General features: G+C 46.0%; 2 protein-coding genes across 2 annotated transcripts; one reads left to right on the plus strand and one right to left on the minus strand.

Moving 5' to 3' along the window:
• Positions 1–1,031: 1,031 nt before the first annotated feature.
• Positions 1,032–2,843, plus strand: LOC125237649. The gene is made up of 4 exons (XM_048144777.1): positions 1,032–1,354; positions 1,703–1,908; positions 2,197–2,390; positions 2,631–2,843. The coding sequence occupies exons 1-4, from the start codon at positions 1,345–1,347 to the stop codon at positions 2,818–2,820; spliced, it is 600 nt and encodes a 199-aa protein (XP_048000734.1). The 5' UTR covers positions 1,032–1,344; the 3' UTR covers positions 2,821–2,843.
• Positions 2,844–5,982: 3,139 nt separating this feature from the next.
• On the minus strand, positions 5,983–15,011 carry LOC125237943 (zinc finger protein 567-like). The gene is made up of 9 exons (XM_048145186.1): positions 14,787–15,011; positions 14,317–14,439; positions 13,154–14,056; positions 12,760–12,959; positions 12,234–12,341; positions 11,881–12,099; positions 11,342–11,453; positions 6,329–6,442; positions 5,983–6,180 (listed from the first exon to the last, which is right to left on the minus strand). Exons 1-9 carry the CDS (start codon positions 14,916–14,918, stop codon positions 5,983–5,985), a joined length of 2,109 nt encoding a protein of 702 aa, XP_048001143.1. The 5' UTR covers positions 14,919–15,011.
• Positions 15,012–16,668: the final 1,657 nt, after the last annotated feature.

The raw sequence follows: 16,668 nt of genomic DNA on the forward strand, positions 1-16,668 counted from the left end.
ACAATGGCCCCTCCAGTCGAGAATTGCCCCGCTTTACCTTAATCGAAATAATCTCGGACAGATGTACCTACAAAGAAACCTACTGATCCAAATGAAAATCTTATTTTTTGTAAACGTTTCAATAAGAATTCTTTTATTACGCGGGCGAAGCCGCGGGTAAAAGCTAGTATTAATTATACTTAAGCATGTACGCGACATAATCAATTTCCATATTCATATTCATATCATTTATTGCATACACATGTGTTTACAATTGGTGTTTTTGATAAGAACAGCATACACTTACGTGCAGAGCAGTGACATTTGGTGCAGTGGAACTGCTAATGATAGTCAGGACGGAAGTCCTCAAATCTGAACGGCACGCTTATAGCGACTTTGGTATTTTTATAAGAACAGCATGCACTTACGTCCAGAACAGTGACATTTGGTGCAGTGGAACTGCTGATGAAGATCAGATCGGAACTCCTTAAATCTGAACGGCACACTTATAGTGACTTTGGTATTTTTATAAGAATAGCCTGCATTTAAGTTCAGAACAGTGACATTTATTTAGTTATGTTTGTTAAGAATATTGAGTTTTCAAGTCAAATTTTGTCAAGGTTCGATTTCTTATAATCGGATTCATGAGGAATTGTTGAGGAAACTCCTCAAACCTTAACCACAGAATATATAATAGTACACGCCTGAACGGTATTATTATTATTATTTGGAGCCCGTCGTGTCCCACTGCTGGGCAAAGGCCTCCCCCCAATTTCTCCACTGATCTCTATCCAGTGCTATGTCTGACCATTCCTCCAAGGAGTCCAGTTCATCCCTCCATCGCCGGCGGGGTCTGCCGGATCCCCGATCAGAGTTTTCGGGCTCCCACACTGTAGTGAGTTTGGCCCACAACTCATAGGCATTCGGCAGACGTGACCAGCCGAGTCCCATTTTAACTTGGCCGCCTTCCGAGCTACATCGACGATTTGAGTTTTAGAGCGTAGCGTGGTGTTCCGGACTCGATCCACCAATTTGACACCTAGTATGCTACGCTCCATGGCTCGTTGGCAACGGTATACGTATATTTATTTGTGTTGCCATCAAATAATTAAAGTATTAAAAGCAGTTTTAAAAAATACCTACACATTTCTACATAATCCAACATTCACAAGTAGCTTTCACCAGAACCCCAAAGGCGGCGGTTTTTTTTTCTTAAAAATTATGTTTTATGTTTAGGAAGCAGTGAAGGCGATAGCGCGCCTGCGAGGGCTGAGCCCCGGCGACGGCGACGGCTCCGTGCAGAAGGAGGTGGTCGCCTTGCGGAACGAGGAGGAATATTACAAGACGTTGCCGTCATTGTCTATTATGGTCATAAGTAAGTCACTCCTTGTTTCAATTGCTAAAGACCACAAATTCGACGCCATGTTTATGGAGTAATGAGTCATAGCGTTGCGCTTTTGTTAATAGATTTGATGTGTAAACAGTTCGTGTACTGGTTGATTTATTAATTGAACTATTCATTGAAAAAGGGACAGAGATTCTATTCTTAGGACAGAGATTCACTTTTTTAATGAAGCTGAGTCAGCCAACAGTCTGACTTCCTTAAAACAGCTAGGTAAGTAGGTCTGTTTAGGTTTCGCGCCGAAAACCCCCACGGTGTACCTGTCCTTAAATCTACTTTCCGGGTACCCATAATGAGTGACATGTAGGTATAACGTTTCAGTGAAGAACCGCGCGTGGCGCAGGGCGTACCTGGTGGCGACGGCGGTGGTGTCGGCGGCGACGCTGAGCGGCAACGTCGCCGTGGTGACGATCGGCGCCGCGGTGCTGGGCGCGGCCGGCGCGCGCCTCCACGCCGACAGCTTCCCGGCCGTCATGATGCTCGGCTCCACGGCCTCCATGCTGCTCATGGAGAGACTTGGCAGACGGGTACACTATTTTATATAATGTTTCTTATCTTCATTTACGAATACCAATTTTAGTTCGTTGATGAGCTAGACGTGGTTCGGTGGTCGGTGCCTTTAATTATATTACTTTTGTGATGAAATTGAGACAATTTAACTCTCTTGAAGTGTCATGAAATGCATTCCGACGATGTTCACGACACCAAACGTCCGACACCAAATTTCTTAGTTTGCGCGCGCTCAGTACGGTACGACGTACTAGCGCACACAATATAATAAAAGACTACAGAGAGGCAATGTGCACGGTCCACAGGTGATCCTGGGCTGGTCGTTCTGCGTGGGGGCGTGCGCGCAGGCGTGCCTGGCGACGGCGCTGCTGCTGCCGCGGCTGGCGGGCGGCGCCGGCGTGGCTGCCGCTGCTCGCCGTCGTGGCCGCCATGTTCGTGTACGCGTTCGGCGTGCTGCCCGTGCCCTATGTCTTCATGACGGGAGACTTTTAACATGCAGGTCCGTTGTCACATTCCTTACTTACTACCTTCTATTGTTTCACTTTTGGGCTGCCTATATCCAAGAATGAAATTCCTTGTTTCGAGACGGCCATTTTCTTTTTAGCCCTTTGATAGCCAGACGGTAAGGGAACAGGAATTCCGATCCCCGGACACCGTGTTTAAGCTGTCTTCTTTTTGTACGATATTATTGCCGGTGACTGTACCCAACCCTCTTTCTGCAACGAATGTTTACTGGCAGAGCTGCTGAGCCTGGTGTCGGCGCAGTCCTGGGCGCTGACGTCCGCGCAGCTGGCGCTGTTCGCGCCGCTGGCGGCGGCGGCCGGCATGCACGCCGCCTTCTACGCGTTCGCGGCCGTCAACCTGCTCGGCGCCGCTGCGGTCCTGCTCGCCATGCCCGAGACCAGGGCACGGAGTGTGGACCAAATTGAACTAATGCTAAATAAATAGACGTTTTAAATATAAAGGATGATTTTGTAGTTTTTTAAGAATTAAAAACTTTTTTTTTTACTTCTTTTATTGATATTTTAAAACAACTAACAACAGAACTATTAATGTAAATTCTTCGTAAATTAATAATAAGTATATTTTGTTGATACAATTTATACGTTTACAATACACAATGATCAATTCCCTATATAACGTCATAAACCAAAATATTCCATGTTTTGAAACATGCGTTTGCTTTTATGCCACGAAAACGGAATGCGTTATGAAAATATTATATTAGAGAGCGTATTAACGCCAGTTTGATCAATAAAATATGGCATATGTTTAACTGAGCCCCAAATTTAGTAACATTTCACACCAAATAAAATACATTTTGGCACCAACTTATATTATTATTTTAATATTATGACTTATTACATGACACATTTCTTTGGTATTAGCTTCCATTTATTTTAATATCATTTATCGATGAGTCTAAGTAATCAACACTACGAAGGATACTTATAGATTATTCAATTTTCAACTTTCTCGTCGGAACACAAGTACTAAATTACTACAGAAATTTTGTGTGGTGACTTTGAGTCGGTTTGAATTCTCCATCTAGTAGTTGGGGTGGGTTTTACCTTAAATCCATTAAATATCTTGGCTTATAGTTGAGCGGCATCAGTGTGGACGTGCACGGCGTGCGCGCGGGCCAGGTGCACGCAGCACGCACGACTGAGCGGGCACTAGTGCGGCCGCTATACTGTAGTTACATCAGTGTGGACGGGCACGATGTCGCCGCTGGCGCGCACGGAGACGTGCACGGCGTGCGCGCGGGCCAGGTGCACGCGCAGCACGCACGGCTGAGCGGGCACTAGTGCGGCCGCTATACTGTAGTTACATCAGTGTGGACGGGCACGATGTCGCCGCTGGCGCGCACGGAGACGTGCACGGCGTGCGCGCGGGCCAGGTGCACGCAGCACGCACGGCTGAGCGGGCACTAGTGCGGCCGCTATACTGTAGTTACATCAGTGTGGACGGGCACGATGTCGCCGCTGGCGCGCACGGAGACGTGCACGGCGTGCGCGCGGGCCAGGTGCACGCAGCACGCACGGCTGAGCGGGCACTAGTGCGGCCGCTATACTGTAGTTACATCAGTGTGGATGGGCACGATGTCGCCGCCGGCGCGCACGGAGACGTGCACGGCGTGCGCGCGGGCCAGGTGCACGCAGCACGCACGGCTGAGCGGGCACTAGTGCGGCCGCTATACTGTAGTTACATCAGTGTGGACGGGCACGATGTCGCCGCTGGCGCGCACGGAGACGTGCACGGCGTGCGCGCGGGCCAGGTGCACGCAGCACGCACGGCTGAGCGGGCACTAGTGCGGCCGCTATACTGTAGTTACATCAGTGTGGACGGGCACGATGTCGCCGCTGGCGCGCACGGAGACGTGCACGGCGTGCGCGCGGGCCAGGTGCACGCAGCAGGCACGGCTGAGCGGGCACTAGTGCGGCCGCTATACTGTAGTTACATCAGTGTGGACGGGCACGATGTCGCCGCCGGCGCGCACGGAGACGTGCACGGCGTGCGCGCGGGCCAGGTGCACGCAGCACGCACGGCTGAGCGGGCACTAGTGCGGCCGCTATACTGTAGTTACATCAGTGTGGACGGGCCCGATGTCGCCGTTGGCGCGCACGGAGACGTGCACGGCGTGCGCGCGGGCCAGGTGCACGCGCAACACGCACGGCTGAGCGGGCTCTAGTGCGGCCGCTATACTGTAGTTACATCAGTGTGGACGGGCACGATGACGCCGCTGGCGCGCACGGAGACGTGCACGGCGTGCCGGCGGGCCAGGTGCACGCCAGCACGCACGGCTGAGCGGGCACTAGTGCGGCCGCTATACTGTAGTTACATCAGTGTGGACGGGCCCGATGTCGCCGTTGGCGCGCACGGAGACGTGCACGGCGTGCGCGCGGGCCAGGTGCACGCGCAGCACGCACGGCTGAGCGGGCTCTAGTGCGGCCGCTATACTGTAGTTACATCAGTGTGGACGGGCACGATGTCGCCGCTGGCGCGCACGGAGACGTGCACGGCGTGCCGGCGGGCCAGGTCACGCCAGCACGCACGGCTGAGCGGGCACTAGTGCGGCCGCTATACTGTAGTTACATCAGTGTGGACGGGCACGATGTCGCCGCTGGCGCGCACGGAGACGTGCACGGCGTGCGCGCGGGCCAGGTGCACGCAGCGCGCACGGCTGAGCGGGCACTAGTGCGGCCGCTATACTGTAGTTACATCAGTGTGGACGGGCACGATGTCGCCGCTGGCGCGCACGGAGACGTGCACGGCGTGCGCGCGGGCCAGGTGCACGCAGCACGCACGGCTGAGCGGGCACTAGTGCGGCCGCTATACTGTAGTTACATCAGTGTGGACGGGCACGATGTCGCCGCTGGCGCGCACGGAGACGTGCACGGCGTGCGCGCGGGCCAGGTGCACGCAGCAGGCACGGCTGAGCGGGCACTAGTGCGGCCGCTATACTGTAGTTACATCAGTGTGGACGGGCACGATGTCGCCGCTGGCGCGCACGGAGACGTGCACGGCGTGCGCGCGGGCCAGGTGCACGCAGCACGCACGTCTGAGCGGGCACTAGTGCGGCCGCTATACTGTAGTTACATCAGTGTGGACGGGCACGATGTCGCCGCTGGCGCGCACGGAGACGTGCACGGCGTGCGCGCGGGCCAGGTGCACGCAGCACGCACGGCTAAGCGGGCACTAGTGCGGCCGCTATACTGTAGTTACATCAGTGTGGACGGGCACGATGTCGCCGCTGGCGCGCACGGATGCGTGCACGGCGTGCGCGCGGGCCAGGTGCACGCGCAGCACGCACGGCTGAGCGGGCACTAGTGCGGCCGCTATACTGTAGTTACATCAGTGTGGACGGGCACGATGTCGCCGCTGGCGCGCACGGAGACGTGCACGGCGTGCGCGCGGGCCAGGTGCACGCAGCAGGCACGGCTGAGCGGGCACTAGTGCGGCCGCTATACTGTAGTTACATCAGTGTGGACGGGCACGATGTCGCCGCTGGCGCGCACGGAGACGTGCACGGCGTGCGCGCGGGCCAGGTGCACGCAGCACGCACGGCTAAGCGGGCACTAGTGCGGCCGCTATACTGTAGTTACATCAGTGTGGACGGGCACGATGTCGCCGCTGGCGCGCACGGATGCGTGCACGGCGTGCGCGCGGGCCAGGTGCACGCGCAGCACGAACGGCTGCGTGAAGGCGGCCGCGCACTGCGGCTGCGGGCACGCGTACGGTCTCTCGCCCGTGTGAGTGTTCATGTGCACGCGGAGGCTGCCCTTATGCTGGGACGAATCAAAATCATATGTTTAGTGGGCTGTTTCAAAAGATAGCTTAATACAGAGGATGTGGTCGCTAACGCTTAGTGGTCAGGACGTTAGCCGCGTAAGCTGAACACGCGGGGTCTATTTCCGATTCGGTTTCACTACTTACCTGGAAGTTTCTCCCGCACACTGTGCACGGCACAAGCTTGTTAGGTTTCTTCGCTCTAACTATATTGTTGTGTTTGTCCACGTGCAGCTTCAGGCAGTAGCGATCGATCAGGTACTGAAATATAATCTCTTTTAGTAAAAGTTTTTGGCAAAAAAAATATTGGTAGATGTAGCCATAACTAACCAAACCTAACCTGCCGCCATTATTAAGATTTCATTTCGCATTCAAAAATATGATTAATTTATAAATATCTTCTGTAAACGAGCGGATTCGCGTTGGTTGACAAAAAGTCCGGAGAAGAGATATCTAGACACGCGGCAGCGTGTCAAGCCAAGTTCAAGTAAAAGAACTGGCGAGCAGCACCGTGTGTAATATTACACGAACCATTTGGAGCCACTTTTGACCCCCTCATAACTCAAAAACTATTTTAGATAAACGTGTCAAATTTGGCTCATATGTTGAGACTTGCAAGATATATATGAGCTTCAAATTTCATAAACACATCTCAAACGGTTATTTAGATAATAACGTCCAAAAATCGTCATTATTATCATATATATATCTATAGACATAAATTCTAACCCAGTTCCAGATGACCTAGAAAGTTCAAATTTGGCATGCAGATAGGAAATTCAGTTCAGTTCAGTTTACAATTTACAAAAAAATAATGATATCCCATCAAAAACATAAATGTGAAATGAGAGCCAAGTTCAATAATATGATGCATACATATGCCTTGGTTGTTAACTTCAACGAAAAAAGAAGTGAAATCTAAATGGGTGCCAAGTTATATCTAAATATATAAAAGAAGAAGCTGACTGACTGACATATCAACGCACAGCCGAAATCGCTGGTCCTAGAGATTTCAAATTTGGCACGTAGGTTCCTTATATAGTGTAGAGGAGCACTAAGAAAGGATTTTCCAAAATTCATCTCCTAAGGGGGTCAAATGGGGGTTCAAAGTTTGTATGGGGAAACAAGATTAGTTTGACTATTTTATTCGAAACTTCACAGGAAGATTCCTTAAGACATATGACTGAATACGTGTTTCAGGTTTTTTTGAAAATTTAACCCCTAAAAGGGTGAAAAGGGGGTGATAAAGTCAAAAAATCAATATGGGTATCGTTTTTATGGTTTATCGGGTCGCTGATCACGATAAATACAACGTTTTTAAAATCTAACGAGGCGGAAGTGAAATACCTTCTCCCCTGTTGTGGTGCAATGGGGTTTAAATATCAAAAAAATATATAAAAGAAGATATTGACTGACTGACTGACATATCAACACACAGCCGAAACCGCTGGTCCTAGAGATTTCAAATTTGGCACGTAGGTTCCTTATATAGTGTAGAGGAGCACTAAGAAAGGATTTTCCAAAATTCATCTCCTAAGGAGGTCAAATGGGGGTTCAAAGTTTGTATGGGGAAACAAGATTAGTTTGACTATTTTATTCGAAACTTCACAGGAAGATTCCTTAAGACATATGACTGAATACGTGTTTCAGGTTTTTTGAAAATTTAACCCCTAAAAGGGTGAAAAGGGGGTGATAAAGTCAAAAAATCAATATGGGTATCGTTTTTATGGTTTATCGGGTCGCTGATCACGATAAATACAACGTTTTTTAAAATCTAACGAGGCGGAAGTGAAATACCTTCTCCCCTGTTGTGGTGCAATGGGGTTTAAATATATAAAAGAAGATATTGACTGACTGATTGACATATCAACACACAGCCGAAACCGCTGGTCCTAGAGATTTAAAATTTGGCACATAGGTTCCTTATATAGCGTAGAGGAGCACTAAGAAAGGATTTTTCATAATTCTCCTCTTAAAAGGGTGAAATGGGGGTTCAAAGTTTGTATGGGGAAACAAGATTAGTTTGACTATTTTATTCGAAACTTCACAGGAGGATTCCTAAAGACATATGACTAAATTACATGTTTCAGGTTTTTGAAAATTTGACCCCTAAAGGGGTGCAAAGGGGTAAAGTCAAAAACACAATATGGGTATCGTTTTTATGGTTTATCGGGTCGCTGATCACGATAAATACAACGATTTTTAAATCTAATGAGGTGGAAAAGAAATTTTCTCCCCTGTTATTGTGCAATGGGGTTAAAATATCCAAAATAGCCATAAGTATAGCTTTAGTTTTTATCTTTACTTCTGGTTCAAGAGATTTCAAATTGACACGGAAGTTCCTTAGAGGAGCACTAAGAAAGGATTTTTCAAAGTTCACCTCCTAGCATGATAATTTGACAGGGGCAAGGACAGGGACAGGGCCAGGGACAGGGACAGGGACAGGGACAGGGACAGGGACAGGGACAGGGACAGAGACAGGGACAGGGTCAGGGACAGGGACAGGGACAGGAACGGGATAGGGTTAGGGATAGGGATAGGGATAGGGATAGGGATAGGGATTGGGATTGGGATTGGGATAGGGATAGGGATAGGGATATGGATATGGATAGGGATAGGCATTGGGATTGGGATTGGGATTGGGATTGGGATTGGGATAGGGATAGGGATAGGGATAGGGTTAGAGATAGGTCATATGCGCATTGTAATATGCCTACTTGAAAAATAAATATTTCATTTTCATTTTCATTTCATTTTCATTTAGGGATAGGGATAGGGATAGGGATAGGGATAGGGATTGGAATTGGGATTGGGATAGGGATAGGGATATGGATAGGGATAGGGATAGGGTTAGGGATAGGGATAGGCATTGGGATTGGGATTGGGATAGGGATGGGGATAGGGATAGGGATAGGGATAGGGATAGGGATAGGGATAGGGATAGGGATAGGGATAGGGATATGGATTGGGATTGGGATTGGGATTGGGATAGGGATAGGGATAGGGATATGGATAGGGATAGGGATAGGGATAGGGATATGGATAGGGATAGGGATAGGGATAGGGATAGGGATAGGGATAGGGATAGGGATTGGGATTGGGATAAGGATAGGGATAGGGGTAGGGGTAGGGGTAGGGGTAGGGGTAGGGGTAGGGGTAGGGTAGGGGTAGGGGTAGGGGTAGGGGTAGGTTTGGGGATAGGGATCGGGATTGGGATCGGGATAGGGATAGGGATAGAAATAGGGATAAAAATAGGGGACGGGGACGGGGATAGGGATAGGGGAGGGACGGGGACAGGGACGGAACGGGGACGGGGACAAAGATAGAGATAGGGACGGGGATAAGAATAGGGATTGGGGTCGGAATAATCGGTCGGCAATCGATATTTAGGCAGTGTAAAATGCAGGTGGCCCAGTGGGAAGGTATTAGTAAGTAGGCATCGGCGAGTATCCTGCATCCGTAAACTATTACATTCAATGTGCTGTAAGAAGATCGTTGTTTGCTTGCCTTTTATATGTTTACGTTTGCAATAAGTATAAGCAAAATGGAAAAAATTGTAAGCGATAATGCAAGGAAGTACTTTTTACCCTACCGACCATAGCGTCGCGTCGATATACTGGCTATGTGGGTTGTATGAAGTTTCCCCAGTATAAATATTTATATAGGTAAAATACATACATATTCGCACCTACGCTGTGGTCGCTGTGTAACAATTCTACAATCATTGCAAGAATTTCTTTTAAAACAATATTAATATGTGTAAGGTACAGTCAGCCAAAACCGGACCGTACAGCAAATAGATCAGTTACAATGGCCCTCCAGTCGAGAATTGCCCCGCTTTACCTTAATCGAAATAATCGCAGACAGATGTACCTACAAAGAAACCTACGGATCCAAATGAAAATCTTATTTTTTGTAAACGTTTCAATAAGAATACTTTTATTACGCGGGCGAAGCCGCGGGTAAAAGCTAGTTAGCTTATATTATGGCCCTCGCAAGTTCTAAATTTGTTACTTCTTATTTAATTATTCCAAAACTAGCTTTTACCCGCGGCTTCGCCCGCGTAATAAAAGTATTCATTAAGATTTTCATTTGGATCCTTAGGTTTCTCTGTACAAAATTGATTGATTGCACAAAATGCTTTTGCTTGCAATGATTGTAGAAATATTACACATCGACCACAGCGTAGGTAATTCTATATACTCTGGGGAAACCTTTATAAACATCCCACATAGCCCGTATTTCGACACTATGATCGGTGGGTAAAAAGTACTTTTTTCTATTATCCCTTACAATTTTTTACATTTTGCTTATACTTATCGCAAACGTAATCTTCAAGCAAGCAAACAACGATCGTCTTAGAGCACATTGATTGTAAGAGACCGCCGACCGATTATCCGTATCCCTCTAACGATACCCATATTATCCCTATCCCTATCCCTATCCCTTATCAAGATGTTTAATGATTTCTTATCAAGTGCTAAAATATAAAGTTTCATGGTTTTATCTTTTAAAATTAAGAAATCCCATACAAACTTTCAACCTCTTTTTCAACCCCTTCATCCCTTTTTTTCGAAATAAAAAGTAGCCTATGTTCTGTCTCAGAGTCTAAAGATTGTCTGTTCCAAATTTAATCAAAATCGGTTGCGTGGTTTAAGCGGGAAAGCGTAACAGACAGACAGACAGAGTTACTTTCACACTTATAATATTAGTATGGATAGTATGGATTAGTATGGATAGTATGGATAGTATGGATTGGGCTTACTGGCCAAAACTAGCCATCGAACATAATAATTCGTATATGGTAACTCGCCAAGTCAGACCTCAGACTACAATATATTATCCTAAGTAATATGAAGAAATGGTATTTTATGTTGTTATAAATAAATTTCAGGACGGACCATTTAACTTGGCACCCATTTAGATTTCACTTCTTTTTTCGTTGAAGTTAACAACCAAGGCATATGTATGCATCATATTATTGAACTTGGCTCTCATTTCACATTTATGTTTTTGATGGGATTAATATTTTATCGAATCTCATAAATCGATAAAATGAAAATTATTGGGGCTAAAATAGCGTAAATTGGTGACGGGGCGGACGTGCCGCGCGAGGCCCGCAACGGAACGTGTTGAAGGTGCACGGCACCGAACACTCACCTTCCCACAAATGTGGCAGCGGTAGCTGGTGACGCCGACGTGGAAGTAGTTGACGTGCAGCGTCAGCGAGCGCTTCGTCTTCATCACCTTGCCGCACACGCCGCACGGATACCTAGCAGAGTATAGTAGCAGGGCCTTTATAATCCGTACACAGGCTAATCCGAACGGCGCGGTATTCTGAACGGCCGTTATCCATCACTTAACTGTGCTTTGTTATGGGTTTTGGGGCCATCTATATTTTTAGACCAAACTATTTGATTAGGCTACTACGTTGTCGCATCAAGAGAGTTACTAAATAATGCCGCAATATTCCACTAGATGCCACTATTGCCACTATAATCGACCATTATTTCTTCTACTACTTGGGATAATAAGGTATCCGCGGACGATTTGCAGCATTTTTATGGATACTATGCTATCGTCGAACGGTAAAGTGGCTACATACGATGATGAAAAAGCCCTGATGGAAAACAATACATGAAGAAAGTAATGAGTAATGGCAGGCGGCGACAGACGGGAATATACCGTCTTGAACTCACAGCGGTCTCGGCTCGCCGGAGTGGAAGGTGGAGCAGTGGTTGCGGAAGGTGAGGTCGTTCTTGAAGGTGGCGTCGCACTCGACGCAGTAGCGCCGCTCGGGCCGGTGGCGGCGCCGATGGCGGCGGAGCGCGGCGCGGCGGCGGAACGACGCGCCGCACTCCCGGCACCGCAGCGACGCCGCCGCCGGCCCCTGCGGCTGCGGCGGCCGGTGCGACTCCCTGATTAACAAAACATCATCCGTATCAGGAAATAAATTCATTTATAAAATGAATACATGTTAACGAAGCTAGTATAATATTCTCTTCTTTATTTTGTAAATGATACATTCCTAATGACAAGAAACTGCTCTCACATGATATGGATCTCCAGCGAGCTCTTCTTCCTGTACCGCCGGCCGCAGAGGGCGCACGCGCACTGTTTGTGGACGGCGTCGAAGTGCCGCACGCAGTCTTCCCTCTCCCTAAACGAAAGAACATTTCCACTCATTCGGCATGCGAGTGCCTATCGGCTCAAAATAAGCTCGCAATATTTATTTTTTCCTACGCTTTTTGATATCCAACCAAAACGTCGGCAATACGAGCTTAGAAAATAGTACATTGCGAAGCGTGGAGCGGAAGTTGAATATTTCTGACGAGAGTAAGTTAAATCAGGCAAGCTGTCGCGATTTAAAGACTCGAGTTTTCAGTATTCTTACGCCTCGAATTCCACACAATATGTTTCATTATAAAGGCGAAAAAGACTTAATACCGTACTAGAAATTTCACAAAAGCTAGGGAGAAAGATTTTTCTTTAATCCTCGCTCCTCCTGCGTGCAATAGCTATTGCATAGGAAATGAGCTCATTTACTATACAAGTGTGATGAAAAAAAAATAACTTACCAAAAATAGTTGTGTTCCTTCTGGTGCAACTCGCACCCTTCATCCACGCAGTAGTAGCGCAGGGTGTGGCGCCAGTTCATGTGCGCCAGCACGTGCTCCCGGCGCATCGCGCGCGCGCAGGCGCGGCACCGCCAGACAGACTTCTCCGGCAACTGCAGCGGCGGGTACACGAACCGTTTGTTCACTATTAAATCGGGACGCTGAAATGGACACGGCTATTTGATAACTAGACCTCGAAAGATTGTTCAAATGAAATATTGGCTAACTTATGGAAGGCAAAGAAAAAATATCACTCATCACACAAATGCCCTTACCGGGTTTCAAACCCCAACAGTCACTCATTAGGTCAGACAGTCATCAAAACTAGTAAATATGTTTGCTTTTAGGTACTTACATTTTTTCTATGATACCTGTAGGCATGAGCGTCCAAACTCCTCGCGTACATCAACATCATGCCACAAATACTACATTTAACTGGATACTTCTTGTCAACAATCGCATCATCCTTTTCTAAAGCCATCTTCAAATCGTCCTGGCTCATTTCGATTTCTTCAAAATATTGCAAGACATCTTCTACCTTTTTATACTTTGTAAATATTTTCTTATACTTCAGTTTCTTTGTTTTTTTCGATCTTTTCCTATCCTTGAATGGTATTTCATTCTGTGTAATTTTTGCTTTATTACTGTCTAAATTACCTTTTTCTTTAAAATCCTCTGTTTCCAAATTTGGATCTTTCACTTTCTCTACTTTATTTTTTCTTTTAGAAGCAACAATAGCTTTGGCAACTTGATTGTTATCATTATTATCTTTCTCAACATCTACAGTATTATCAATGTTATTTGCATTATTAATTTTAATTTGAACAGAACATTTCTCAATTGAGTTATTTCTTTTTATCGGCATTTTTTGTTTTGTAATCTTCTTTTTTAACTCTTTTTCCACTTTCAGCAATGCAGAAGTTTCTTTTGATGATTTAGGTGTCTTTTCTATTTGTAAACTTTTTAGAGTAACGGGTTTAGTTTCTGTAATTCCTTCTTTTGAACTAATATTTCCATCATCTTGTTTTGGAGACATATCCTCAGCATCACTAAAATCATTAGGATGCTCAATTTTAATATTGCCTTTTTGAATACTACTATCTTTCTGTATATTTTTGTATTTTGTGGGTATAATTACTTTATTATATTCTGGTGATTCGTAAAAACTATATAGAACAGTAGGTGCGGTTTCTTCAAGAACAACATCATATTTAACATTTTGATGGACAGAAAGAGAAGACAAAGAAGGTTTTGGTGGCTGAAAATAATGACAAATAATGAAAATAATTGAATTTTGACAGGTTACCCAAGAAAATCTCAAGCGGAACCTTGATGGGAAATGAATCATGGTTAGTTTTATAGGAATTATACATATTGACTGTGATATGTGTTCATGGGGGGGTTTCCCGTGATCATGATGCATGCAACTGCATCCCAATATCGGGTCCTCAATAACAATCAAAAACATAATCAGTTGATATCCCGGTCAATATAAGTCTTAAGAGATAAATTAGTCACCAAAAGTTGTAAAGAGTCCTGCTGGATCATGTGAGCCCTCTGTACTTGTCGCTGGAACTTATAGGTTCTGCGCAGCAGAGCCAGGCACTCCCAACACAAAGTTACACTCGCCAGGCGATCCAACTGCATCAACATTAAAAACAATTTAAAAAAGCAATAATCCAAGCTTTTTGACTATTCAAATTTGAAATATTTGAACATCTTTACTTAGGTACCTATTCCCGATATGTGATTAAAACCAAAACAAATTGCGAGATGCGTGTTTTCAATTCAATTCAATTCAATTCAAAAATATTATTTCAGGTAAAACCCATAGTTTTGGTGCGTGTAAAATATTTGAATGAGGTTTAAATGCTTTGTATAGATTTTTATACATAAATTATTAAACAATGACCTATACCAAATTTTTAAGTTAGACCGCACGTAGTCGGTTTAGAGTTCTTAAGAATACCTAAATTGACCCTACTTACGTCCAGTGCCTGGTCTTCCGTAAGAAGAGGACTTAAATCCTTGGTAGCCACAGGCGACAGGCTCCTGTCTGAGCTGAGGCAGCCACGACATATTTCCAAGTCTTCGGCCTCTAGTTTTATGTCAAACGTCATGGTAATGTGAATTTGTTTAGTAAATCAGCATTGATAACAATATTTCGGGCTACATGAGCTGCTGAAGTGAAGAAGCTGCTGAATGCATGCAGCTGTCACAGTCACCAGTGTCAACTGTCACGGTGTCAGCTGAGTGCTGAGGTTATGGAGATTAGAAATATAAGGAGCGAAACAAAAATAAGCTTGCCATAAAGAAGTTTCGTGTCCGTAAAGTACAGAAGTCATTTGTTGGGCAATGCATTCATTTTTATAATAAGTTACCTGACACTGCTTTGAGATTACCCCTCCCAGCTCTTAAGAACTACTTAAAAAAAACATTGATGTTAAAGGCTTATTACAGAGTCGAGGACTATTTGACAGACAAACATGCATGGCCCGAACCAGAAACTACAAAAAACGAATAGCAATTAAAATAATTGTATTATGTATAGAGGACACAGTTCAGATAAGAAAGCACATCAAATATTTTATATTTTATGTTGTGTAGGTAAATTACATATTTAATGATATTGAGATTCATATTATCTTTTTCTTCTGTGACAATTTGATATGTTTTCTCTGAAGAAGAACGACGTATTATTAAGCAATAATATAATTTATTGAAATTAATTTCCATAGAGTACCTAGTCTGTTCATATTCTTTGATGAATACTTTTGCATGTTAAATTGTATCTTGTTATTTAATGCATGTTAATTATAAGATGTAATGTTTTGAAAAGAAGTTGCCCGCCGAGTTTCTTGCCGGTCCCATAGTGGATACCCCCCACCCAACTGAGGGGGGACTGAAATCTTCTCGAGGCTGAGGCGTAGGGTTAGAGCCGGCGTAGCTTTATTTGACGTTCATATGCGCATTGTAATATGCCTACTTGAAAAATAAATATTTCATTTTTTTTTTTATTGCACAAATTTTAATCCACTCAAAATAAACAGATAACTAAACACTAATAACAATAAAAACTTAGAACTATCAAAATAAACTATTCCCTGTCGTTCCCGGTGCAAAAGTGCCCATGACGCTCGCAGCGTTTCCGCGTTGAATTACAATGGACAGCTTTTGCACCAGGAACGACTCGGAGCGGGGGCTTTCTCCTTTTTGCCTGAGTCGACGGCCTAATTCGCGTGCAAAGCACTTCGCGTCTGTTCCCCAGCTCCCCGCCGTCTCTACCGCGAATGGGACAAATATGTAGCCCGGGCCAATGGGAAGATATTTTAGGCGTTTCAAGCCCGCTTGCGATTGAGCCGCCGCTCCGGCCGCGTGCGAGGTGCGGGAGATGTGGGAGGCAGCGAAGGTACTGACACACGTAGCGTCCCATACCAAACACCGCCCCCGTTCCCACGGTACTAAAGTCAGGCCATCAGGACGTTTACCATCAGTGCGGCTAAGTCCTGGTGGCTCAAGTACCGAAGGGACACCAGCCGACCTTAGGGCTCTCTGGATGGTCTCGTTGAGGGCAAAATGTCGCGGATGTCTTCCTGCGCAGCGACGGCAACTCAGAGCATGGTGGCCGTCAGCTCCCACCATAGAGCCGCAGATGCATGTGTGTGGTTGGCAAACATCGCAGCCCAGGCGGAGAGCGACGGCCACACGCAGCGAGTCACCGTCGAGCAGTGTACCCAGTTGAGGAGATGGCAACGCATGCAGCCATGCTCCTGACTCGGGATATATATAATATTTCATTTTCATTTTCATTTTCAAAGCTTTAAGTATCAGAAGTGCACATATAAAAGAAAAACGTCAAACGTCTACCTA

This window comes from Leguminivora glycinivorella, chromosome 22 (genome assembly GCF_023078275.1).
Source record: "Leguminivora glycinivorella isolate SPB_JAAS2020 chromosome 22, LegGlyc_1.1, whole genome shotgun sequence".
In the NCBI taxonomy this organism is placed as follows: Eukaryota; Metazoa; Arthropoda; class Insecta; order Lepidoptera; family Tortricidae; genus Leguminivora; species Leguminivora glycinivorella.

What these genes read in the sequence shown, in the direction of transcription:
- LOC125237649 (XM_048144777.1), top strand. An exon ending in TGGAGAGACTTGGCAGACGG is followed by an intron (nt 1,909 to 2,196) that starts GTACACTATTTT and finishes CACGGTCCACAG; the next exon opens with GTGATCCTGGGCTGGTCGTT. An exon ending in GGGAGACTTTTAACATGCAG is followed by an intron (nt 2,391 to 2,630) that starts GTCCGTTGTCAC and finishes GTTTACTGGCAG; the next exon opens with AGCTGCTGAGCCTGGTGTCG.
- LOC125237943 (XM_048145186.1), bottom strand. Translation starts at nt 14,918, where the DNA reads ATGACGTTTGACATAAAACTAGAGGCCGAAGACTTGGAAATATGTCGT. An exon ending in ACAGGTATCATAGAAAAAAT is followed by an intron (nt 12,960 to 13,153) that starts GTAAGTACCTAA and finishes TGTCCATTTCAG; the next exon opens with CGTCCCGATTTAATAGTGAA. An exon ending in TCCGGCGAGCCGAGACCGCT is followed by an intron (nt 11,454 to 11,880) that starts GTGAGTTCAAGA and finishes ATACTCTGCTAG; the next exon opens with GTATCCGTGCGGCGTGTGCG.